The sequence below is a fragment of the Biomphalaria glabrata genome, chromosome 1 (assembly GCF_947242115.1).
Source record: "Biomphalaria glabrata chromosome 1, xgBioGlab47.1, whole genome shotgun sequence".
Taxonomy (NCBI): domain Eukaryota; kingdom Metazoa; phylum Mollusca; class Gastropoda; family Planorbidae; genus Biomphalaria; species Biomphalaria glabrata.
Genome location: NC_074711.1, coordinates 46,806,953 through 46,834,416, shown reverse-complemented (window position 1 = coordinate 46,834,416; position 27,464 = coordinate 46,806,953). Strand labels below are relative to the sequence as shown.

General features: G+C 33.9%; 1 protein-coding gene across 4 annotated transcripts; it reads right to left on the bottom strand.

Annotated features, from left to right (window-relative positions):
* Positions 1–1,776: 1,776 nt before the first annotated feature.
* LOC106064298 (uncharacterized) lies at positions 1,777–27,425 on the bottom strand. Of its 4 annotated transcripts, none has more exons than XM_056040062.1 (12): positions 27,319–27,425; positions 16,993–17,044; positions 16,046–16,093; positions 14,800–14,845; positions 14,674–14,702; positions 13,334–14,549; positions 13,104–13,220; positions 10,104–10,173; positions 8,682–8,803; positions 8,441–8,499; positions 7,030–7,116; positions 1,777–2,118 (listed from the first exon to the last, which is right to left on the bottom strand). In XM_056040062.1, the coding sequence occupies exons 1-12, from the start codon at positions 27,319–27,321 to the stop codon at positions 2,000–2,002; spliced, it is 1,968 nt and encodes a 655-aa protein (XP_055896037.1). In that variant the 5' UTR covers positions 27,322–27,425; the 3' UTR covers positions 1,777–1,999. The 4 variants fall into 4 exon arrangements, with proteins under 4 accessions (XP_055896037.1, XP_055896046.1, XP_055896053.1 ...); XM_056040071.1 differs by having other exon boundaries at positions 14,674–14,699; XM_056040078.1 differs by lacking the exon at positions 27,319–27,425 and adding an exon at positions 27,057–27,239.
* Between the last annotated feature and the right edge of the window lie 39 nt (positions 27,426–27,464).

Genomic DNA, 27,464 nt, shown 5'->3' with positions numbered 1-27,464 from the left:
AATTGGACTCTAAGACTTCTGAAACATTGCTAAGCAATGAGAACACAACTTTCCACAACCATCGAGTGTGAAGGAGGCATTGATCTCGCCTGTTTTCATGGGTCTCTTCTTTCATAACAAAATGAACATATGCCAATAATGCTTCATTACCAGGCAGAATGAACTCGTCCAGATTTTTAGAGAAAGTTGTCTGAGCGTTCAATGTCCTAACTTATTTCACCATCACTTCGAACTGTATTGTTACTTACAGGAGCTCTTTTTATGATATCAGATGCAGTTATATGTAAATATCACGGATAAAGGTTTTACAGTAAAGAGCTTGACTGTCACTGTTTGTAAGTTTCTTTCTTACTAGTTGCATTCCCTGTTGATCTTTGCCGAATTGTCAGGGGCGCTGATATCTTGTAACCGTGATGCCGAGGAGTCTATAGATGTATATCTAAATACTATCTTAGAGATTGAGTACGTTAGTGAAGATCCTTTTAAATCAAATACAGAACTTTAATTCAAAACTAGGAATCACTGCAATGTACATTATTTACAATAGTAAAATGTATAAAAATAAAATATTCAAATTTACTACTGGATTTAATACAAATACAAGACTGATCTCTACACATTTTAACTCAAAACTAAGACACGTCTTATCTCTACAAGATTTACATTCCAGACTGACTTTTCTCCAAGACGACCTTTTGACCTCTAATTGACACTTGGCTTAACCAATGAAATCATTTCCTTCAACCAATCAAATCAATTGTTCGCCAATAGTGTGCTGTTTTTTTTTAAACGGATTTTGCTTAAGTAGATATATTGTAAGAAGCTCGAGCCTCTTGTCTTTGTGATGCTGAAGAGAACATTTTGTCCACTGTGGGTCTTGTCTAAACTTGAGTGTTCAAAAGCATTTTTAATCTTTAGTTATTTGATCAGGGTGTCGTCCTCTCTAATGATCCTCCAGCTTAGATGGTTTCATGGCGTCATTACTTAAAACTTAGTTGCATAAAGAGCACATAGGCAATGAAGGGAGGAATGAAGCCAAATTTAAAGTACTGGTAACTAACATTGTTGACTACTGTCTACATATCTTTTTGAATTGGGCCATTGGACAAACTAAGGAGATTTGATTAAGATGTCAGCATTGTAAAATTTCATTTGAATAAGAGGATTAAATCCAATGATTAACTATGGCACAATTCATATGTGTAAATGTTCACTCCATTAATGGGAAATAAAATTAAAAGTCTCAACCCCTGAAATTAGATTCACCATCGTAGACCCCCCAATTCATTTTTTAACTCTCATAGACCCATTTGAAGTCATCGTAGACCCCTGGGGGTCTATACTGAACACCCTGGGAATCACTGACTTCTAATACAAACACATCTCAATGTAAAAAACATTACCTTATGTTCACATTTAATGTTACTTATCAATGAAGGTTTTAGTCATGTTTACTTTGTGTTTTGTGATTTAAAAAAAAATAAATAAAAGTTTTAGTAAAGATTGCTTGGCAGTTTTCTCATTGTTTTAAATAAAAGTTTATATAAGTCTTTTATAAAAGAAAATTTTTATTTTTTTTTCTTTCCCCCAAAACTTCAACTACATTCACATTCTCTACATTTAAGCTTCTGCTTGTGATGAACAGTGTGTCAGAAATGTTGTAATTAGTTTTCAAATTCAGATTCTTTAAAGACCATTGTTTGAGTGTTGGAGAATCTATATATGGTACTTGTGCCGATGAAAGTGATACTATTATTTAAATGAAAATTGAAGCTCTTTTGTCAATTGAATTCTTTATTAAGCAATTTAAAAACAATTAAAAAAACTAATACAAAAGTATGATACATAAATTAATTGAAATTCTACAATGTATAAAAAATACTGGTCTTAGAAAAGAAAAAAAAAACTCTTAGTAAGCTGAGCAATTTGACATTAACAGAAACACTTCTTAGAAGAAACAAGAATTGATCAAACATGAACTCTAATACCAAGGCTTGCATTAAGAATATTTCTTTAGTTGTCTGCTAGAATGCAGACGAAGTAAGTCACCATAATCAAGCTCACCATTTTTTTTCTTGGGCATTGGAGCATACTCTTCTTCTATTTCTTGGTTGCCATCTACCAATTAGAATAAATGATCAAGTTTAAATAAAATGGAATACTACATGATCAGAAGAAAACATCTTGTATAAACACAATTGAATGCTAAATGTGATCAGAAAAAAAAAACTCAAGATCAAATACAAATAAATATTATTATATCAGAGAACAAAGATAGCTGTCACTGGAATTAATTTTGTCATTTTTATTTACAAACAAATTATTCTTAAATTATAAGGTTTCTTTTAAGAGCAAGATTCTCAAAGCACTGTAATCATCTTGTTTCTTTTAAAAGTAAGATTCTCAAAGCACTCTAATCATCTTTTTTAAAGAGACGGCTGTCTTTTATAAAATAAGATAATTAAAGCATCCAGTGGCGTCACTAGGGGGGTGCGGTCCGCACCGGGTGACACCCGTTTGGGTGTCTGTATGCCCAGGGTGGGGGGACACCCAAGTGAAAAAATGCACTTTTGGGAAAAACTGACATTGAAAAAAAAAATAGTGGCTAAATATTGGAACATATTATTCACAATTGATATACATTTTAAAAAATATTTTGGCTAAACATATTTTAATTCAAAATAATGTCCCAAACATTATGTTATACTTTATATCAAAAGCAGATGTGAAAATTTACTTTCAGCTGTATTTTAGTTGCATGTATATAAAGACCGCTTTGATTTTCAACAATGTTTTAATCGAATCTACTGAAATAGTAGCTAGCATTGTAATATCAGAATGCCAACCAAAAGTCACTGTTTAACAAATGACAACTTTCTTCAGGCATTGAAATCTCACATGCAATTTATGTAAATTTTGTAGAATTGGAAAGTAAAAAGTGTCTATTGAGATTTGTGAAGATGATGATGTAATTTCAGATGTTGAATGTAAAAGAAGGGTTAGCAAAGATGAAAGAAATGTTACAATGAATCAGTCAAACGATATAGACTTCAATATTTTACCAATATATTAAATATTTTGCCAAATTCCCATGAATTGCGCAAAACATTATGCAATGAAGCAATCCAGACTCTAAATGGCATCTACATTCAACCAAAGAATGAGGTGTTTGCTAGGCACAGGTTAGCTACTTGCAAACAAGAGCAAGGTCAAACTATAGACGCCTACATGCAGAAATTAAGAATTCTATCCAAAGATTGCAACTTCAGGGCGGTGACTGCTGAACAACACAGAGAAGAGGCTATTAGAGATTCGTTTATCAATGGACTAGTGTTCAACAGCATTAGAAAACGTCTACTTGAAAAGACTGTTTTGAGTTTAAAGGACGCCTTCGAGGAGGCTTGCTTACTAGAACATGCTTATCAGCACTCTTTACAGTATGAATCATCACAGCCGGAAACGAATAGCACGGCAACTACTCCCACCAATTCTTCGGCCTCCACCTTGCCAAATGTAATGATTCCTCAAAATGCATTAGCTAGCAAGTGCTACTTTTGCGGTAGGATTAAACATCCCCGCTCTCAATACCCTGCAAGGGTAGCCACATGCAACCAATGCTCCAAAAACTGCCATTTTCAGAAAGTTTGCAAATCTAGGGCTTCAACAGTTTCAGCTATCGCTACTGTACAGCCTATGAACCTAAACAAATCTACAATACCTATTTGCATCAACAATGTGCAATTGAAGGCCCTAGTAGACACTGGGAGCTGTATTTCGACGCGCATGGCTAAGAAGCACAAATGGCAGACATGTTCCTCAGGCAACAGAATCTTTATGGCTTCCACCCATCTATCTCGAATCACTCAAGGACATATCTACGCTAACATACGTCTCAAAAATGAACGATACGAGGGAGTTAGACTTTCTCTACTAGACAATTTATGCTCTGACGTAATTCTTGGACTTGACTTTATAAATTTGCACCAAAACCTGTTTATTCCTTTCGATGGTCAGAAACCATCATTGTACCTGAATACTCTCCAGCCAGCGAAGGCAGAAGCTCCTAGCCTATTTAGTAATCTATCACCAAACTGTACCCCAGTGGTTACAAGGTCTCGCAGATACTCAATTCCAGATAGAAAGTTTATAGAGAAGGAAATTCAACAACTAATAAAGGATGAGATTATTGAACCATCTAAATCTCCCTGGCGTGCACAAGTCCTAGTCACAACAAATGACAGACATAAGAAAAGAATGGTTATAGACTACAGCCAAACCATAAACCGGTTCACTCAACTAGACGCCTACCATATGCCCAGAATTGATGAACTAGCAGAAAAGATTTCCCAGTACTCTGTATATAGCACTTTAGACCTGAAAAGTGCATACCATCAGATTCCTATAAAAGAAGAGGAAAGGCCGTTCACAGCCTTCGAAACATGTGGGAAACTGTATCAATTCCGTTTGGCGTTACGAATGGAGTCGCCTGTTTTCAGCGCACGATTGACAAAATCATCGAAGACGAACGACTCACTGACACTTTTGCTTATGTGGACAATGTGACCATCTGCGGTATGGACTCTGAATCACACGGCCGAAACCTACAGCGATTTCTTGATAGTGCTCAAAAGTATGGAATCACTTTTAATGAAACAAAAAGTGAAATTAGCACTGCTAAAGTGAGACTGTTAGGATACGAGATTTCCAGAGGACAACTTAAGCCGGATCCTGAGAGATTTCGAGCTCTAAGGGAATTACCCGTACCAGTGAACATGCGTGAACAGAAACGAGTAGTGGGTCTTCTGGCTTACTACTCACAGTAGATACCTAACTTTTCAACAAAAATTAGCCTGTTCACAAGAAATCAACAATTTCCTGTCTCCGAAGAAGTCAAAAGAACATTTGAAAGTTTGAAACATGAGCTTGAAAAAGCCGCCATATATACTATTGATCCGAATAGCCCTTTAACCGTTGAGACGGATGCTTCTGATATAGCCATTGCAGCTACCCTCAACCAAGATGATTGGCCCGTTGCTTTCTTCTCCTGCTCATTAACAAAAAGAGAAAGAAAACATTCTTCAGTTGAGAAAGAAGCATATGCAATTGTTGAGTCGTTGAGGAAATGGAAACATTTCTTAGTTGGTAAAGCGTTCACACTTGTTACGGATCAGCGATCTGTCTCTTTCATGTATAACAGGTCAAACAAAGGAAAAATTAAAAATGAAAAAATCCAGAGGTGGAAACTAGAACTCTCGTGTTTCCACTATGAAGTCATCTATCGCCATGGCATGCAGAACACTGTAGCTGATACATTTACCAGAAACTATCTATTTGCTATCACTCGCAATGACCTTAAATTGCTGCGTACTAGTCTTTGCCACCCGGGCGTTACTCGACTATTGCACTACGTAAGGAGTAAAAATCTTCCATTTTCCTGTGATGACATCAGAACTGTGATAGAACAATGTCAAACTTGTGCAGAACTAAAGCCCCGTTTTTTCGACAGCCGACCGGAAAACTGATTAAAGCAACTCAACCTTTATAGAGAATTAGTATGGATTTCAAGGGACCTCTCCCTATTGTTTCAAGAAATAGCTATCTACCTACCATTATAGATGAATTCTCTAGATTTCCATTTGCATGTCCCGATATGTCTTCCTCTACGGTCGTTAAATGTCTCAATGAACTATTCGCCCTATTTGGATTTCCAGCATACGTCCACACTGACAGGGGAACTTCGTTTATGTCTACAGAGGGGCAGCATTTCCTCCACAAGAGAGGAATTGCAACCAGTAGAACGACCCCTTACAGCCCGAGAGGGAACGGACAAATAGAGAAACTTAACAGGACTTTATGGAAAGCCATCACCTTGGCTCTACATTCTAAGGAATTGGACATAGCCAAATGGGAACTAGTACTAAATGATGCTCTGCAATCCATCCGGTCATTACTATGCACTGCAACTAACAGGACACCACATGAACAACTTCTTGGGTTCAACCGAAGAAGTGGTTCCGGGACATCCTTGCCAACATGGTTGACCAGTCCTGGTCCTGTCCTGCTGAAGAAGAATGTTAGATCATCTAAATATGATCCCATCACAGAGGAAGTTGATTTGGTAACATGCAACCCTCAGTACGCTGTTATCCAAACACCTAACGGTATAGAGGAAACTCTCATTACGAATGTTAGCCCCTAGGGAGGAACAAAAAGTTATAGAAAATGAGAATAAGAGCAGAACAGAGCTTGATATTGGCTGCCCCGTGCAAAGCTCACCTCCCAGGAATCAACCGACTGATTCTATCATGCCTGAAGAAACCACCAGCACCACTGAAGACATAGCCAGACCGTCCGAAACTCAAGCATATGAAACCACACATACATACAATCTTAGAGTAAGGAGAACTAGGCCCAACTACAAAGTGTAAAAGCTCATCAGCTTACTAGAACTATTATTTTGTTTATTCTACTACTTTCATTCGGCTTTGCTGACTTTAATGTGATATTTGATCTATCATGATATATTTTAATAAGCTATTTGATTTACCATGTTATATCAACATGTTACATAATTTTATGCTATTCTACATTGTTTGTGTACTTGAATCTCTATTTGAACTGGGGGTGAATGTTATGAAAATTGTATTCTGTATCGGTTATCGTTCTTATGTTTACTTGTGCTTCTAACTTGTCCGTGAGAATGTGTCCACGAAATGTGTGTTGTGTAGTCATTCAGTGTATTAAAGCCATACTATACAGACATGGTTTTTGACTCTCTTATCTTTATGTTCATAACAGTGTGCAACTACATTTGTGGAGATAGGGCTCAGCTCAGCAAGAAAATTCTATCAATATTTTATTTCTCATTTGGCTACCTAACATTTAATATTACTCTGCAACGCAGCAAACAAATATTTTTCAGAGACAAATCTAAATCTGTCCAATGACATGCTAGTCTTCAAATTAAATGCTAATGATAACATAGCAAGGAAAGTCTGTAGTGGTATTTACAAATGATAAATACATTACCTAAATCAGCATACTGATCAGCACAGAAACGTCTCCTGCCTCCAAAACATAAGTCAAACTTAAGAGGATCTGCAGTGCTATTGCCTCCTGAAACAGAAAAAAAGATATGACAAAGTAACAAAACTTTGTTTTTATTCAAGCGGTAGGTGTGAGCACATCGGAAGCCATAGCTACAGCACAGGCCATATTGTAATTAAGTACTGACACACAGCAGCAGTAGAGCAGGACTAGAAAAGGAGCCCAAAAATTGCCTGCTCCAAACTACCCTAGCCAGCCTAACGCAGTTAGTGGGAACCCTACGCTAGCTGTCGAAACTCAAAGAAAAAGACAAGATAGTCCCTATTACCATTGGTGCATGGGATATGCGCACTTCACTTGACAATGATGCATCTGAAAGACCATAAAGACAGACTGCACTAGTAGCCAGGGAGCTCCACTGATAAAACAGACATGGCAGCACTGAATGAGACTAGTTTGTAGATGAAGACTAACTCTCTGAAAGAGGATTTGGATATATTTTCTTCTGGAGCGGCAGAAGCACTGAAGTATGACATGAAGCTGCAGTCGGCTTTGCCATAAAACATTATTAATAACTAAATTAGTCTGGCCTCCTAAAGAAATCAGTGACAGGCTCATGACCCTAAAGCTGCCATTACAAGAAAGAAACACATTTTCATTGGTAGCTGTAACGCTATGACCGGATGAAGTCATAGCAAAGTTCAATAAAGAATTAAACTCCACCATACGTGATATAACAAAATCGGCTCTGACCATCATATCTGGAAAAGAGTCTTAAGCTAATACGGGATAGGTCAGTGCAACAGCAATGGACTATTACTACTCACCAGACCTGTTCTGAACACAAGCTGCTCATATCAAATACAATATTCAGATTCACAAAGTGAACTTCCTGGATTCATCCCCGCTCAAGACATTGGCACCTAATAAGACTATGCCATTACCATAAAAATTTACCATACCTGTCAACATATCTTGCTGTGGTGCAGAATGTGGAACATACCACCACCTTATCATTAGAGAACTTAACACTTGGATACAACCAAACAAAAAATGTGTCAGCAAAAATAGTATGGGCAATGAAACTAGCTCCAGCTTGAATAATCAGCAGCTGAACATTCTTGGATCAAGTAGGTCTCATCAGCCACATGAGGAGGCACAAAACCCCAACTCAAAGCCCTCAGTCCCCTGGATGACGAAAGTAGTCACCATTGAACCACAATGGACAAACTATATCTATATATATATATATATATATATACACACACACACATACATAATATATAAATACATATATATTCTGACAGGAAACAAAAAGTACAAAGATGTGAGTGTTAACTATGTCTGCCTGATCCCTTATAACAAATCTTAAGACTTATTACTTTATACTTACTTTCTTTTGCAGCTATAGCATCACATGCATATGCAAATGTCACAAAGCCATAGTTATCTCTGTGGACAAATAATTTTCATAATTAAAAATAACCTGATATCTTAAAGGAAATTTTTGACATTTATTTATAAAATACAGACTAGCGTTGATGGTATTAAAAAAATAACATTTGCTATATAAATGACATCAAAGTTTAACCAGTACATTACTCTATCAAAAAAAAGTATGAAACTTTAAGTACCCATGCTCCCGAAAATTTAACTTGACTTCTTTTATTTCACCAAAACACTGAAATCTCTGATGCAACTGCCGTTTAGTATAATCATTGGGTATTTTGCCAACATACACAACACGGCGTTCCTCCTGAAAAAAAGTATTTTTTTTAATGCTGCATAGATTAACACTATTGTAGAAGCCATATTAAGGACTTTAGTGTAGATTTAAAGAACATTTATAATATATTTTTTTGAAGTGGAATAGGAAAGATTTTATGACAATTTAGTCTTTAAGAAGATGCCTTCAATTTTTGTCAATGAAGCCTGTGACATGGATTATATAAGCACATTTAAAGTATTTACAATAAAGCAAGTACATCTATTTTATCTCCACTTTAATATCGAGCTGAACACAAAATGTTTTGTAGGGGACACAGCATTTCGTTCACCTGACATATCGCTCACCAATAACTGGCTCACAGACAACTTGTTCACAGACAGTTGATTCACGACAAATCATTCACTGACAAATTGTTTAATGGATAATAACATATTGTTAATACTATATATATTCTCGTTGTGTGTTTAATTTGTTTCTAGTGAATGATTTGTCATGAACTGTCCGTGAACAAGTTGCCTGTTAGCCAGTTGTCGGTGAGGGATCATATCTCAGGTGAACGAATAGCCGTGTCAAGTCATGAATGATTTGTCGGTGAACGAAAGGTCAGGGACAAATTGTTGTGGAATCGGTACCATGCATGCTTTTTTTGTGTGATAATTTTGACATTAAATGTCAACTGTATAGCTTCCTTTTAAACAGATCCAGAATGTTATGTTGTCAAAAATAGTTATATAATTAATCAGTTCCCTGCCAAGAGAGCTAAGCTGCTTTTTGTTTTTTGCAAGATTAACAAAAAAAAAATGCTATTATCAGAGAATACATTTTTGACTTGTTTGAACATTCTGAGATTTTTTCTTGGGAAGTAATGTTCTATATATTAAAGAAAATAGTTTTTAGGAACAAAAGCATCACTCTATAAGATGTGTAAGTATTCTCTTTTTTAAAAAAGTATTTTTTTTTTAATGTTTTCCTTGCTCCTTTTTAATATATTTCATTGAAGTATTTGAGTACTTCAGTAATGAGAACAGACAAATATCAGGAAATTTTCAACACTGGGGTTTGTGAACTGAGTTTTTTAAATAGACCAAGATTAGATTATGTGTGCATGTGTAAATATAGTAAATATAGCCTTAGTTCTTATCTTTCCATAAATGAAAAATAATATAATCAATTTTTTTTTAATGAAAAATTTTCATTTTTTTTTAGTCAGGAGAAATATTGGGAATAATGTACAGATTTATTTTTAGGCTGAAAAAATGGGCTGCTTGAATGTTTATATTATAAATTGTATTTTTCTATTTCAGTTCAGCTTTATTGTTAAACTTACCATGGCTTTCTCTCTTTCCCTTTCTTTTTCTTTTCTCCTCTCTATTGTAGCTTGATTGGGTGAATGGGACCTAGATAGATTATCAAGATTTAGAATCATGCCATTGCAACTATACTATAAACATTCTACAGTCAACACAATACAAAATTTAAGTGGGAAGTTTTTTGGGGAGTCAATAATCCTTTTGATTTCTTTTTATATTTCTTTTTAGTTTTATCTGGTAGCTGCAGTCTTCTAAAAAATAAAGAAAGCTGTTAACTTATAACTTGTACAGAAATTCTTTTCTATGACAAACACTCAAGACTTAAAAGAAATTTATGAAAAATATTTTTTTTTTACACTTTTTACTCCAAACAGAAATTTTTTTTTAAGGCAACCCATTTTTCTAATGACTAAATGCAATATAAATAAAAACAAAAATGAAGAAGGAAAAAAAAGCATGTTTTGACTGAAGCTCATTGAGCAAATATTTTTTATTTGCTGACCAATGAATTTATTTCTTAAGTAATTTTTTGGTAAGCACAATGCTTAGCACTTGTTAGCAACAGATATTTGGATAATATGTTTCTATAATTATGCAAGTGGTTATGCGAGCTGTCACATCAGCTCTAGGACTAAATTTAAAGGGACAGATGAATTATGCAAATCCCCAAGGAAAAAGCAAGAGGGGACAGCCTAGAAATACATAACGTCGCAATTGGAAGCAGAGGACTAGCAGACGGAAAAGACATTGGGACAGTTGGAGAAACTTGAACAGAACCGAGATGTATGGAAAAAGCTGACTGGTGGCCTGTGCCCCAGATGGGACCAGGTAGAGATGAGAATTATGCAAAATATTTTGAAAAATACAAATACTTAAAAATGTAAGATGTCGATGTCAAGGAATACATACAATAAATGATAACCAATAATGAAAAATGATTATAAATTTATATATATAATATAATATATATAAATTTTTAAGATATATATATTTTGTCACATTGATCTAAAACAGCAGTTTTCTAACTTTTTGGCTAAATGACCCCCTTTTACAACTCCCCACTATGCAGCAACCCCAATCCATATTCAATTACTTCTTTTGATGTAACAAAATCGTAATCTTAAAAAAAATATTGGATAGGTAATGCCAAAGCTTTATGTTTATTCATGAAAAATTTTTTTTTTTATTTCATCTAACATATGTGTGTACTTATAAATTTATTTACGAATTGCATACTTATATTCTGTATAAAAAGCATGACAGAGCAAGGATGGTAATCAGTGCAAATACTGCAATATTGTTGCAAGAGTCTGTACAAACTTTAAAGCAGCTAATATTTGTCGATGAATCATACAGGAAGCTCCAATGACTTTTGATACATCATACTTGCATGTATACTTGGAGCCCCATCTTTGCAGGTACCACTTTTTTTTTCTTAAAGTGTTTTTTATATTAATGAATAAGCTTTCTCTTTTTCATCACAGGCAGTAGTAGTTTATATATACTTTAATCAACATTGATAAAACTGATTCCATCAATGTACATGCATGGACCAGTAAATCTATTGCAACAAGATGAAATTGATTTCAGATTTAGTCCAGATCGCCTCCAAAATGTTAGATTTAGTTTCTAATATTTAAATGTAGACCTAGATGGCTAGAATGTGCTGGACTGCTTGTACATAATTATAATTTGTATAGATCTATTGACCAATCTGTCTATTTTTTGTTGCCTCTTGACCTTCAGGCGAATGCAAACTTATTAATTTAATTCTTCAATCATTGATTCTAGTTCTGATTTAAAAAAGATGTAAATATGGTTATCTAGTCCATCCTAAATCTAGATCCTACCTCTATAATACTCTAGACCAATATAGCTCTAGACATAGGATAAGGCTCTATATGGAACCTATACAAATATTAAAATATAAAACACTGAAAGAAAAAAAAATCTAATTTCACACTCCTGAATTTTTTTTCTCGATCTAGATCTAGGACTACTAGGTACGCGAGTAGATCTAGACTAGACCTCGCCTTAATCTAGATTCTAGACTATATCTATACTAAATACAAGACTTTACAGTCTTGATCAGATCTAGATTGACCATAGAAATAGATCTAGACTCTAAATCGAGCCGATTCAAGGTGCGTTCCGTAAATCTAGAAATTCTAGATCTATAGAATGTTTACACTTGGGAAAAAAATACTGTACCGGTAAATAAAGCTTAGTGCGCATGCAAAGTGAAAGTCTCGCGAATCACGAGGATGAGACTAGTTGATTTTGTTTAAAAATGGCGGCTCGCGTGATCGGAACTAACAAACTAAAATTAACGGGGAAAATGATAAGAAATTTCGAAAAAATCTAAATCAACTAAAAACAAAATTGTAGAAACAAACCCGGAGGGGGGAAAAATCGGACCCCTCAAAACCCGGATTACAGGGTTATTCCGGAAAAGTAGCACCCCTAGCTTGTCTTTAAAATCATCACTTGTAATCTTACAATAAATTTTAATAATAAAATACTGGATATCCTTGTCGACTAATCTTTGATGTTTGCTATAAAAACTGTTACTAATGTAAGTTTTATGTTATATAAACTTCTTTTATTGAGCCCCTTCCCCCAGGTCATTTCAAATGCAATCATTAGTAATAGATATATAAAATGGCGAGAGGACCTTTTTGTGAAGAAAATACGACTTTTAAAAACAGATTAGTCAAATATTGCGCCAATTTTTATTTAATTCTTCAGATTCTATAATTTTTATTCTCTAGCATGAATTTGTGGCAATTATTTAAAGAAAGACTTAGTTTTAGAAATTAAGTGAAACAAATGAGATGGGTAAGAAATATTTTTTTTCCTAATCTTTGACTTTTCTATTGTACAAACAGCTTTGGACCTAAAACTCACTTTCAATTTATGTTTAAAATACACAAACTTAGGAGTATAGCATTACTTCATTTTCCTTCCATGCAATTCCTATTTGAAATTATTTTAACCAAGCCTATTGGGATACATACCTTAACCTTTCTTTTCTAACAGAGCTTCTACTTCTGCCATGTTTGTCATGGAAGGGAGAGTATCTACATCTTGATAGTTGACGCTTTCTAGAGTTCCTTGATGATGGAGATCTAGACCTGTTAAAAATAATCACTAATATAATCCTCATTTTTCAATATAGCACAAACTAAATAACATTTTTGAAAGGAAATTTGAATGAAAGCATGACTTTAAAGATAGAAATAAATACCTTGATCTACTGTCACTGCTGCAAGAGCTAAATGATCTGGATCTTGACCTTGAGTTGTCGCAAGTTGAGCAATAAGACCTGCTGCTGCAGGTTGAACAGGAAGAACAATCAGAAGATAAGGAGTTTGAACGGAAAGAACCTCTTGTATGTGACCTAGATAATCTAGCTGGTGACAGCAAACACCTCTCAACTGACTCTAATGGTGAAGGAGAGTGATTTAAATATCTTAAGATATTCTCTTCATTTGGACAAGAATTATTTTCATTAGAACAATTCCCACTCTCCTGTATATTTACTTCCTTGACTGTGTTTGTAAAACAAGTTCGATGAGCAGGCACCTTAGTGAAATGATGCTCATCAAGAGGCTCCTCTTTTTCAACAAAATCAATATGATCAGCTAGTCCAATGGAAGTAGAAGCACTTTCAAATACACTTGTTTTTATTGACTTGGTTGGTATTGACAAAGCAGTCAAGAAGGAAGGAATTTTGTCAAAATACATACTATCATCTTCCTGATCACAACTATGGCTAGGATCAAGTTTCAGTCTTTTGCTGTTTCCATTAATTCTTTTCCTCTTTACATGCTGCTTTTGTTTATAAACATCTGCAGTTTCTAAATGACCTGAAGGTTGAGTTGATTCCAATTGAAGATCATTACCATTGTTATCTATGAATACTTGACCCTCTTCAACAGTTGTTTCAGTGTTTTCAATAGATGTGTTGGATACAAGAGAAAAAGACTCTGTTGGACTTTGTAGGCTGACAGGCTTTGGCACCACAGCTTTATTTTCTCGACTAAGAAGTTCTGCAAAACAGTAATTATGATCTACAGAACCTTTGTCAAGGAACTGGTGACATTTCTCTGAAGGAAAACAATTACTATTTGCAAATGTTTTCTCCTCTAAGCCACTATTTATCCTAGAATCAATTTTACTTTTCATTCCAATGTGTGTTTGATGAACAGATTGAGCAACAAGCCGATTACTATTATAGGCCAACAAATATTGTGGACCTTCAGAAGGCTGATTACCTAACAGCAAATCCTTCTGCACACACAACATGGGAAACTTGGAAATACTTTTATTGTTGACAATTGTTGATGATTTATTTGTATTAGAATTTATGAGATAGGTTGTTTCACATTCAGATGTTTGCAATGTATTAGAGTTTTCTTTCTGGTTTACACACAATGTTGAATTCAAAGTAGAGTTAAGGTCTGAAAAAAAAAAGATAAATTTGAAAATATGAACCTCAGATGAAGCCCATACAAATAATCAATATATATGCATAAGATTTTCAAATTATTACTTTGAATGATACATTTAAAAGTAAATGCTCACCATTTTTCCTTGTATTAGTCTCTGACCTACTGGGTAAAATTAAAATAAAATTAGTTAATCATTGGAATACTGAGATTTAAAGTTAACTTTTAATGTTAGTATACATATCTTTACAAAAATATTTACCCAATAGTTAACACAGGTGTGATTAATTCTGGGACAGGTTTTGTAGCTGAAACAAATGAACAAAAAAATATTATTACTTTAATTCATTTATAGATCTAGGTATGGAAAATAAAAACAAGAACAAATACAACCCTTTAAAGATCTGCTTATTAAAAATGTTTTTTTTTTTTGCTTTCAACATTAGTGAAAACAAATGATTTGAACCAAAAATTAAATTATTAGGAGGAAAACAACAACAAAACATTGATAGCACATAAGAGCTAATAATAAAAATGTTCAGGTGAGTCTAAATCACCAAAACTCCAACTTTGAGGATGGGTTAGTTTTTGGAAATATGCAAACAGAGAAAACATTCCAAGCTTAGAGTTGGTTGATTGATTGTTTGATTTGAGGCACATCTGCACAATTTAGGCCATGTCGTGCCTGCAGTCCCTTAAGGACTACTCTCTCTCTAAACAACAGGGCCAGATTCTATACAGTCATATCATTAAAATCAAGGTCTATTCACAGTTAAAATAGTAAAGGTAGTAAAAATTTAAATATTTGGTAAAAATCTAATGTAAATAGTGCATGTTCACAAATTCAGAAATCAGATCTTCGTAGATAGCCCCACTTCCCGGATAAAGCCCAGTACCTTCCCAGGGTCGACATTATCAAATAGTGTATTTAAATTAGTGACTCTAAAATATTTCGCCCTGACATCCTGGTATCTGGGGCAATCAACGAGGATATAGCTTAGAGTTGGACTAGCATTATATACATCAACAAACTCAGAATAAAAGTGGAGAGGTTTAAATCTCATGTACAAGATGATGAAAGAGATATGTTAGGGAAGTGGATCAATTGTGTGATTCAAGTAAAATGAGAAGTACTGGATGGAAAGGAAAGATATGACAAATTGTAGGAACTAAATGAATAGTGTGCTGAGACAAAAAGTAAAAATATTGGAAAAACTACTAAGATTCTCATAATTGACTATGTACTTAATAATATTAAATTAAAACTACGTAGACCAATATCAGATGGTCTTAATTTGTTTTCTTCTGAAAACTGAAAAATAGTAAAATCATCTTTTTCCTTAAAATTTTTTTAATGTTCTTTTTTTAATACAGAAATGCTGGGGAAAAAATTTAGATTTTTTTGTCTCATAAAATGGATCAGACAAAATTTTTTAAAATTCAGAAAATGTCCATTTCTAACTGGTATTAATAATTATAATATTTTGGTCTATTATTTCAGCTCTCACCTTCTTCAAACCTGCACAGTAAACTCACAAGATCACTTGCTTCAATTCCTGTATAAAAAAAAAGTTACTTTGGTTTGTGAACAATTAAACGAAATAATAATGTTATAAGTAAAGCGAATGCCTAAATGTAAAAATAGTATGAATGGTGCTATCAAAATAGCTAATCAACTTAAATCCATTTTTTCAAATAAAAACATTTGCTTGTAGGCCTACATATATTTGATAAAAATTTGAAATGAATAGACTTAATTTTGAGGGTCTTAAGTTTGTTTTAGGGCTACAACACATACACTACGGTCTAAGTTAGTACCCAAGGCACATTTCTGCCAAGTTTTATCAAGATTGGTGAAACGGTTTTGATTTCTATGCGGGGACATACATACATACATACGCCTTACTTTCTGCTTTATATATTAGATATATATATATATTGAATGTAAGGTATATGTATGTATGATAATAAGAACATTTATGACCTATCTTGATAAAACTTGGCATAAATGTTCCTTTGATCATGGCAGAGACTGTAGTGTATGTTCAATATCCCTCCCACAACCGAAGGGCCCTAAACATAAAAAAAACTAAATTTTTCAATTTTAACAAATTGGGTAAACCTGCTTTCACAGTATTCTATTAGTTATGAATATGTCAGCTATATGGGTCAATCTATTTTCACACTCTACTTTTATTTTCGTAACAAACGGGAATATAAACATGTGTGAAATATGTCTTTATCTAATCAACTAGATCAGTTTTACCTAAACTAAGGCCAACAGGCAGTAGCTCATATCTGCTGGCTATATATATATATATATATATATATATATATATATATATATATATATATATATATATATATATATATATATATATATATAAATACACACACACACACACACTAAAAACAGAAAAAAAAAAAAAAAAAATCTTAATTACTAATTACACACCAGGAGAACCAAATAAATTTTGTTCCATCTCATCAACATTGTCTGCCATAACCTGATAAAAAAAAAACCAACAAAGATCCGTTACAACAGTCACATAAAAAATCATGAAATCATTTGCTAGGTTCTATAAATTGTAACAATCAGTGTGCCATTTACCAACTTATCAAATATAAAAGTATGCTATACTAGCATACTAACAGTTATGATTTGTTATCAGGCTAAATATTGTTTATTTTGCAATAGACCTGTACTTTTTTGTTCTTACTAGTAATAATAATAATAGAAAGTAAGTAAAGTTCCTCTTTCAGACCTTGCGATCTATAGGGCAGATGATGTTAAGGTTATGTGGCCAGTACAATGACTAACCGCCTTTATTTTCCCCCAACTAAAGTTAGGCACACATTAGAGTTGGGTGGACTCAGGGGGCCTATATTTAAAAACCAAGTCTTCACTGAGATTCGAACCCAGTGTGACATACTGGGGAGATAACTATTTTTGAGTTATTGTAAAGATAGGAGTGATTCCCTTTTAAAGAAGGTTATAAAAGGGCATATATATATATAAAGTGCATTTAGTTGCCACTTGCTCCTGAGTTACAAGCTTGACCACTGGACCTGTGTTGCGAACTGTAAATATTTTGTATGTTAGTTATTGGTTGTGTATCTTGGGGTACTCAGGAGAAGTGTGTCCTGCTCTGGAGATTTTAGTGCTAAGTATATCTTTAATCATTATTGTATCTATCTATCTATATATATAATTCTCTTCAAGGCTCAAGAGATTGGATGAGAAGAGAACACTCTTTTATTTCTGCGGATAGAGTTATCCCACGAAAAAACAAGAGGGGGGGGCTATGTATATTCAATAGTCACTATTTAGCAGGGCTGGACTTAAGCATTGTGAGGCCCTATCATGCGAAACGGATTTCGAGGGGTCCAAGTTTGGGTAGGGAAGCGGATAATAAGTGAAATTTAAGAGTTTGTATTAGAAAAAAATTAATTTGTCTATGCATTTTATTCATTCTTTACAACGTACAGAATTACTTTACGAGCCTTATGTGTAGCAAAGTCATAAAGTATATCATAATAATTAATAATTCTGTTTCCTACATAGATCACGCTCAATAGCAAGAATTACTAAATGTTTCAATCTATATTTGAGAATTGTTGACCTCAAATAATTTTTCATTAGTTTGAGGCATGAGAAGCTTCTTTCACCAGATTACGCAATTACGGCTAATGCATAATGCCGTTTTAATTTATCACGCGAAGGATTGGCATTTTCCATTTTTAATGACACCCCAAAATGACAAATCATCAGGAGGGCGCGGGAAATCGGAGGGGGGTGGGGGAACAAGTAGTATTCACCCGTCATCAAATAGCAGGGCCAGACTTAACCGTTGTGACCAAGAAGTCATGGAAAGATCACTCTTTTTTTTATTTCTACCCCACGTAGTTTTAGCGGCAAAAAAAAAAGGGAGCAAAGTGAACAAGTAATCTTTTCTGTATTCACCCGTCACTAAATAGCAGGGCCACTCAACCATTGTGGGGCCCTATGTGAAATGGATTTTGCAGGGCCAAGTTTGGGTAAGGATTTGGTCGTGAATAATAATTTCTAAGGAATTTGTATTAGAAAATAAATTTGTCTTTGAATTTCATTCATTCTTTACTACACACATACCTACTTTATAAGCCTTGCATGTAGATAAGTCAGTATACAGTATGTCATAAAAATTTACATTTTCCCCCAGATTACACAATTACGGGTAATGCACAATGCCGTTTTTATTTATTGCACGTAGGATTGGCGTTTTCCATAATGAATGGCACCCCAAAATGACAATTTTTGTCTTATATATTTCCAGATATTTGTACGAGTTTTTAAAACATTTTAATAATTTCCAGATATTTCCAGGACTTTTTCGTATATTTTGCAATTTCAGGAGATTTCCAGGTGCTCCTGGTAAATCGACAGGAGACTGTGGGAAATCTGTTAAGTTATAAAATGGTTTAATTTAATAATTTATACACCTAAGATTATAACACTTTTAAAACACCATACTTCTCGTGTGTTTAATAGTTTCGTTTGATTCTTGAAGGTAGCGGTAAATCGATGTTCGAAACTTTAAGCTTTTGAAAGCATCGACCTGACCCTCTTTAACATCAGAAATATATTTTTAACTATGAGTAGTAATAGAATAAAAACATGTCTACTTTTTAAGAAAAATGGATGAGTTCATAGATACAATCAGTTTTTTTCTAGGTCTAATTCTTACGGAGATACACAAATTCAAACATAAAAAATGTCGGCGAATGAGCTTATCTTGTGTTCGATAGACGTAAATCACTAAATGATAAATCATGACTCGAGATTATAGATTTATTTTTATCTAGACTAATACTATACTAATAGTAGGTACTTTGATAAAAATTTCAAACTCAATATATTGTAATGAAACTGAAATAGTTAGATAGAGCTCTTTAAACTGAATTTATTGATACCTAATTTATGTTTATAAGATAATTAGAACAGAAGTTATAGCAATTTTAGTGGCGAAAATTTTGCCTATATTTTTAAAAATATTTCGTGACCGAAAAAGGGAAATTTTGCAATAAAAATGCTGTAACTTATAAACTATTAGAGTTATTTGCATGAAAATTTCACAAGAAATGCATGATTATGTCCTGATATTTATTTTACTTTCAAACAACGGATAGACTTTGACGAAATTTTCTTATTAATTTTTAAAGTGAGGTTACGTGTAAAAAAGAAACGATCGACGAAGAAGTACTTTTTCACATTTCAAAGACCGTAACTTTTGAACCGTAAGAGATAATTGAATACAATTTTAAACAGAGATGCTTGATTACCTGTTACTACTTATTTTACCTTTAAATTATACATAGAAGTCCAAGAAAATATTTTACACTTCATGACGAGGCACCACGTGTCAAAAAAAAAAGACAGAAAAGTGCTTTTTTTCTGTTAAAAAGGCTGTAATTTTTTAATTTTCAGAGATATATGAATAAAATTTTCTGCACAAATTTAATTGTGTTGTTCTTTTCATTATTTTGAAACCTGAGATTGAAGTTAGCACAAAACTTTTTTTGGTTATAGCACTGTGGCGACAGTAAGTAGATGTAATAAGTCACCAGGTCGAAAATAATTTTCCAATATGAACTTTTTTGCTTGCCCTCAATGATAGTGGCAGAATCTGTTAAAGTATTAAATTACATCCCTGTCTGTTGCTGCCACATTAGTGTGTATGACAATCATGTCAAACCGCAGCCACATCTCCTTCTTGAGCTCTGCGATGCTGCCAGGTGTCAAAGTTAGTGTATCATCCAATACAACTTAACTACACCACTACTGCTCCCTGCCTCTGCATCATCAGTGTATGTTTTGTTTGTTTTACATGTTCCGGATGTTCCTTCAGAGTTGAAGATAGTTACTTCCTAGTCCAAACCTCCGGTTTGACGAGGAGGGAGCGGGTAGGGTTTGAACCCGGGACCATCGATAAATCCAAATGACAATCCAGTGCGCAGACCGCACAACCAGGCAGCCATCCATCTGACTTTCATGTCACCACACTCACCACCTAGTGGCACACCACTGCCAGTTATGTACATGATGAAGTTTTCTGTGAAAATAAAAAAAATATTTATAATTGAATAATTGTCTTTAATTTGATTTTCAATTAATTATCATATATTCATATTCATAATTTAACACAATTTATTAGATTTTGATTTATTTTAGAAAAGTTATTTTAAAATATTTTCTTAGCTACTGATCTAGCATAGTATGTGTAATAATATTCTTTTAAATAGACCTAGTATTCTAAAATTTAAAAAAAAAATAAAAAAATTATGTCTTTAGAAGATGGGTCCTTGCTAATCCTATCTAATCTTAATTATATTTAATGATTTTTAGGAATCCAGTCTTTTTGGACCTAGATCTATTTAAAATCTAATTCCACTGCTAAATTTATAAATATATGTATAGATCTACTATTTAAATTAAATAGCAAAGATTTTTAAATAGGCTTAATTATAACGGAGTTATGATCTCGCGACTAGATCTAGCTTTAAAATTATTTCTTAATTAACGGCCTTGATCGCGATTGAATATCAGGCTTCTTGCGAGATAAATAAAGAAAATAACATCATAAAAGTTAAGTATTATCATCAAAATAATATTTCTAAAGTTTTAAATTAATAGATGATCAAAGAATTGATCGCTGTTGATGGATTTAGAAATAAAAGGAATGTAAGAAAAATACGATACGGCCATTGTTATCATTGTTTCCATCATTTCCGGTAAAATGGTCGCGATCGCTTCGTTCTCGAAAACGATACCCCGTCCTTAGAGCTTACGACTGGCCATCAAGGCAACAACTTATTGAGATAAAACTAATGAAAATAGTTAGGTCTAATGTTAATCTACACGCAGTAATTAGTTTCAATGACGACACGCGATAAAAAATATAAAAATTTCGAAGTCAACTTACCGCTATCTGCCGTACGAGAAATGTCCATGAAAACAATAGAACCACGCTTATGTCGATCTAAATAATTAACTGATATACTATCCATGTGAAAGGAATGGGCACAATTAATCCGATTAAGGATGATTTTGAGAACAAAACCACATTATACTAGACCACACATTGTCTCAGCCTTATATACTGCCGCAGGGAAACACTAGTTTCCGGTAACCAAAAAAAATCGACCTATTCCGGAAAATCAAAGTACCTACTAATAGTGAATAATGAATAAGTATAGACTATAGTTTTGTAGTAATAAATTATAAGTATAGTGATAATAGTCTAGAGTAACTTACATCTATCGAACACCTCCGTTTTAAGGTACTTATAGAACACCCCATAGTATTTTTTTAAATTCTCCTTTATTTCGATGATTATGAAGAAACTAGTCCATTCATACTGTGCATAGCCATTTCTTTATAGTTAAGTTATATTTAGTTTCATTTTCACCGGAGGATAATTTTTTTTACTTATATTCAAAGTGCATTGGTAATATTGGTATAAAAATTTCACTTTTTTTGACCTCTTGGGAAAAGTGATGTGAGTCTCAGGTTAATGGTATTTTTTAATGCCAATGATGCTTCAGCTAAACAAAACCTATATAATATGCTTCTAATTAGGCTGAGAAATAATTAGCAACTATTTGTTTAAAGTGTCCTTTGCTACCCAAACATGAAAATTGAGGTTTAAATAGGGGGTGTTCGATAGTAGCTGTTATATAAGCAATCTCAGCTTCGTAAGATAGAACACCATTTTAATGTTAAAAATAAACATCAAAGGGATATAACCCAAAGAAGACAAAATATTTAAATTATATTTTTTTTAATTGTTATTTTTTTTAATAATGTAATGCAAAGTACATATATAAATTACTCATGTGTTACAATTTCTATCAGCTATTTATGGTTTACCGTAAATGTGCTATATTTTTCTAAGTAAATAGATTTACATCGATATGCACTTATTGTACCCATTTTAAAAGCTTGATTTTATGACACATATAGTTTGATGCTATTATCATTATTGTGATGGTGCTACAACAATAAATGCAGAATATATCCAGTTACGTTTTTTTTTTTCAGATGCCCCATTCTATTAACCTCTGAATTATGTGTTATAAACAAATACCTAGCGCATGTGCTTGATGTGAAGAGATATTAATAAAACGAAAGGGCTAAGGGGGAGGTATAGAATATAGATATGGTATTTTGAAATAAAAATGTCTTTGGTAGGTTAAAAAAAAAAGGGGGGGGGGGGGAAGAGAGAAGCAGTCAAGACACTGTATCAAGAGATCATCAATAATTGATTGACCATTAAAATGTGACGTCAGCCTCAAATACATAGTCAGTTGTGCTTCTCGATCTAGACGTGTGGCGGTGCAGGGTCTTTAAATTATATATATATATATATTAATTATTGCCATAAAGTATGATAAAGCTCATAATGCGCTACAAAGACACTCCTTTGAAACATCACAAATACACAAAATAATAACAATAACACATTTAACCACTCTCTTAATCTGCCTACACCCCCTTACCCGCGCTTTTTTCTTACACAATTCCATTCTCCAACATTCACACTTTTTCAGTGCAAAGTAACAACGTAAATTTCAAGACTCAAACCAAACGCAGCCACCAGACTAACACACAACAAAAAAAAAAGGTCAGTGATAGCCCAACACACAGGTGTAAACCAGGCCACCAACACAGCCCCAAAACATTGTTCAAGTTGTAGTAATAACAATGTTGAGGGGAAAGGGGGAGGAGCCATCATTCGAGTAACTACGGTCAAGCCGCTAATTAGGTCACAAACACTAGGCATGATAGATACGTAGTATATATAGATATGTTGTTTGTGTGTGTGTGTGACAAATACTAAGCGTGCTCTAAAATACGTTTTTTTTTTTTGTTTTTTTTTGGTTAACCAGGTGGTTTAGGGAAGGCGGATTTATCTACATCTATAGGTAACACAGCTTGCAAGCTACCATAGCTTTTCAGCACACCCCCCTCCCCGCCCAGATCGAAAAATATCTAGCACTGACTTTTGGGCTGTTACATACACTGAGCGTGCTAGATCGGCGGCTAGTTACGTAGGGCCGCGTACCGTATGTTTCGTTTTTAGGTCAACCAATTAAACTGTTGTGTCCTGCAATGACTTGGGGAGGGCGGGATTATCTATTGCTATTGGCTACCAAAGCTTATTAGGCTCTCCCTCAAATAAATAATATCTGGATTTAATTTATTAATGGCCTTATGTCTCAAAATAGCTTAGACCTAAATAAGTACTACGGTAATGCGTTACTGGGCTTAGCACCGTCAGTTTCTAAGCAGAGCTGATCAGTGATAGATTCCTTCGATGTGGACCATTTGAAAATGACTAAAAATGTCTTTCTTGACATGGCGTAAAAAGAAAGTGATATAAATAAAAAAAATATAGATTATAACACTTTTGAAACACCATACTTTTCACAAAATTTTAAGATTATAACACTTTTAAAACACCATACTTCTCGTGTGTTCGATAAGTTCTTAATATGTTCGATAAGATAAGATAAAGCTAAAAAAGTGTTCGATAATTTAAGCTTTTGAAATCATCAACCTGACCCATTTTAACATCAAATATAAGTTTAACTATGAGTAGTAATAGAATAAAACATGTCTACTTTTTAAGAAAAATGGATGAGGAGTTCACAGATACAATCAGTTTTTTTCTAGAGTAACTTACATCTATCGAACACCTTCGTTTTAAGGTACTTATCGAACACCCCATTGTATTTTTTAAAATTCTCCTTTATTTCGATGATTATAAAGAAACTAGTCCATTCTTATTGTGCATCGTCCATTTCTTGATAGTTAAGTTATAATTAGTTTCATTTTCACCCGAGGATCATTTTTTTACTTATATTCAAAGTGCATTGGTAATATTGGTATAAAAATTTCACATTTTTTGAACTCTTGGGAAGAGTGGAGTGAGTCTCGGGTTAAGGGTATTTTTTAATGCTAATGACGCTTCAGCTCAAAAAAACTATATAATACGCTTCTAATTAGGCTGAGAAATATTTACAACTATTTATTTGAAAGTGTCCTTTGTTACCTAAACATGAAAATTGAGGTTTAAAAAGGGGGTGTTCGATAATAGCAGTTTTTATATAAGCAATCTCAGCTTCGTAAGATATCGAACGCCATTTTAATGTTAAAAATAAACATCAAAGGGATATAACCCAAAGAAGACAAAATATTTAAATTATATATTTTTTAATTGTTATTTTTTTAAATAATGTAATGCAAAGTAAAGATATAAATTAATCATATGTTACAATTTGTATCAGCTATTTGTGGTTTACCGTAAATGTGCTATATTTTTTTAAGTAAATAGATTTACATCGATATGCACTAATTGTACCCATTTTAAAAGCTTGATTTTATGACACATATATTATAGCTTGATGCTAATGGCATCTATGACTTGCCACAGAGAGAAACAGTGGAATGTATTCAGTTGTGTAATGTATTCAGTTGTTGTTTCTTTTTCAGATGCCCCATTCTATTAACTTCTGAATTTGCCCCATTCTATTAACTTCTGAATTATGTGTTGTAAATACCAATACCTAGCGCATGTGCTTGATGTGAAGAGATATTAATAAAACGAAAGGGCAAAGGGGGAGGTATAGAATGCAGATATGGTATTTTGAAATAAAAATGTCTTGGGCAGGTAAAAAAAGGTCGGGGGGTGGGGGAGAGAAACAGTCAAGACACTGTATCCAGAGATCATCAATAATTGATCGACCATTAGAATGTGACGTCAGCCTCAAATACATAGAGTCAGTTGTGCTTCTCGATCTAGACGTGTGGCGCCGAGTCTATAAAATATTTGCCATAAAGTATGATAAAGCTCATAATGCACTACAAAGACACTCCTTTGAAACATCACAAATACACAAAATAATAACAATAACGCATTTAACCACTCTCCTATTCTGCCTACACCCCCTTACCCGCGCTTCCACTCTCCACATTCACACTTTTTCAGTGCAAAGTAACAACGTAAATTTCAAGACTCAATCCAAACGCAGCCACCAGACTAACACACAACAAAAAAAAAAAAAGGTCAGTGATAGTGTAACACACAGGTGTAAACCAGGCCATCAACACAGCCCCAAAACATTGTTCAAGTTGTAGTAAGAACAATGTTGAGGGGAAAGGGGGAGGAGCCATCAGTCGAGTACCTACGGTCAAGCCGCTAATTAGGTCACAAACACTAGGCATGATAGATACGTAGTATATATAGATATGTTGTTTGTGTGTGTGTGTGACAAATACTAAGCGTGCTCTAAAATACGTTGTTTTTTTTTTGGTTAACCAGGTGGTTTAGGGAGGGCGGATTTATCTACATCTATAGGTAACACAGCTTGCAAGCTACCATAGCTTTTCAACACCCCCCCCCCTCCCCGCCCAGATCGAAAAATATCTAGCACTGACTTTTGAACTGTCACATACACTGAGCGTGCTAGATCGGCGGCTAGTTAGGGCCGCGTACCGTATGTTTCGTTTTTAGGTCAACCAATTAAACTGTTGTGTCCTGCAATGACTTGGGGAGGGCGGGATTATCTATTGGCTACCAAAGCTTATTAGGCTCTCCCTCAAATAAATAATATCTGGATTTAATTTATTAATGGCCTTATGTCTCAAAATAGCTTAGACCTAAATAAGTACTACGGTAATGCGTTACTGGGCTTAGCACCGTCAGTTTCTAAGCAGAGCTGATCAGTGATAGATTCCTTCGATGTGAACCATTTGAAAATGACTAAAAATCTGTCTTTCTTGACATGGCGTAAAAAGAAAATGATATAAATAAAAAAAAAGATAGATTATAACACTTTTGAAACACCATACTTTTCACAAAATTTTAAGATTATAACACTTTTAAAACACCATACTTCTCGTGTGTTCGATAAGTTCTTAATATGTTCGATAAGATAAGATAAAGCTAAAAAAGTGTTCGATAATTTAAGCTTTTGAAATCATCAACCTGACCCATTTTAACACCAAATATAAGTTTAACTATGAGTAGTAATAGAATAAAACACGTCTACTTTTTAAGAAAAATGGATGAGGAGTTCACAGATACAATCAGTTTTTTTCTAGGTCTAATTTTTACGGAGATACACAAATTCAAACATAAAAAATGTCGGCGAATGAGCTTAACTTGTTCGATAAGCGTAAGTTACTGTAGGTCTAATTTTTACGGAGATACACAAATTCAAACATAAAAAATGTCGGCGAATGAGCTTAACTACTCGGAAGTTAACTTGTTCGATAAACGTAAGTTACTGTAGAGTATTCTATTTTTTTCTTAGTTCTAGAGTCGAAATCCACGTGAACCAGAGTAATCCACGTGAACCTGAGTAAAACAAAGTCCTAGGCCTAGTAAGAGTAGTAGATCTAGATCTAAGTCTAATGGAATTGTGACGGTTATTGTCCACACTCAAGATCTAGATTCTAAATATTTACATAGTCACCTGAGACAACGTGGATATGATAGCTCTAAGAGAAAGTATTGGTAAAGGTAGACTATCTCTACTTGGGCAGTCTTGCCTGAGATACACCTAGATGAAGACCTAGGTTTAGACCTAGAACTAGGTTAGATCTCGTCATCTCCATTAGATTAAAAAACACAAATTCTGAAATTGTAGAAAGAGGGACAATGTGCAAAACAAAGCAAATCTGTGTTTTTCCCATGTATTAGATCTAGTATCTGTGCTATCTTAAATATAACTTTACCATGTCAACAACAGGCTAAATCTTGATCTAGATTCTGGATTTGAATCTAGATTTAGTAATTCTAGGGCAAGTCTGAATGACAGCATGGCTGGACCATTTATTTTTGTTATTGTTTTGACTATGATTTTTAAGCTTGGGTTTTCACT

Coding starts and splice junctions, on each gene's coding strand:
- LOC106064298 (XM_056040062.1), bottom strand. Junction 14,550..14,673: donor GACTAATACAAGGAAAAATG/GTGAGCATTTAC, acceptor TTTTTTTTTCAG/ACCTTAACTCTACTTTGAAT. Junction 10,174..13,103: donor GTTAGAAAAGAAAGGTTAAG/GTATGTATCCCA, acceptor TAATCTATCTAG/GTCCCATTCACCCAATCAAG.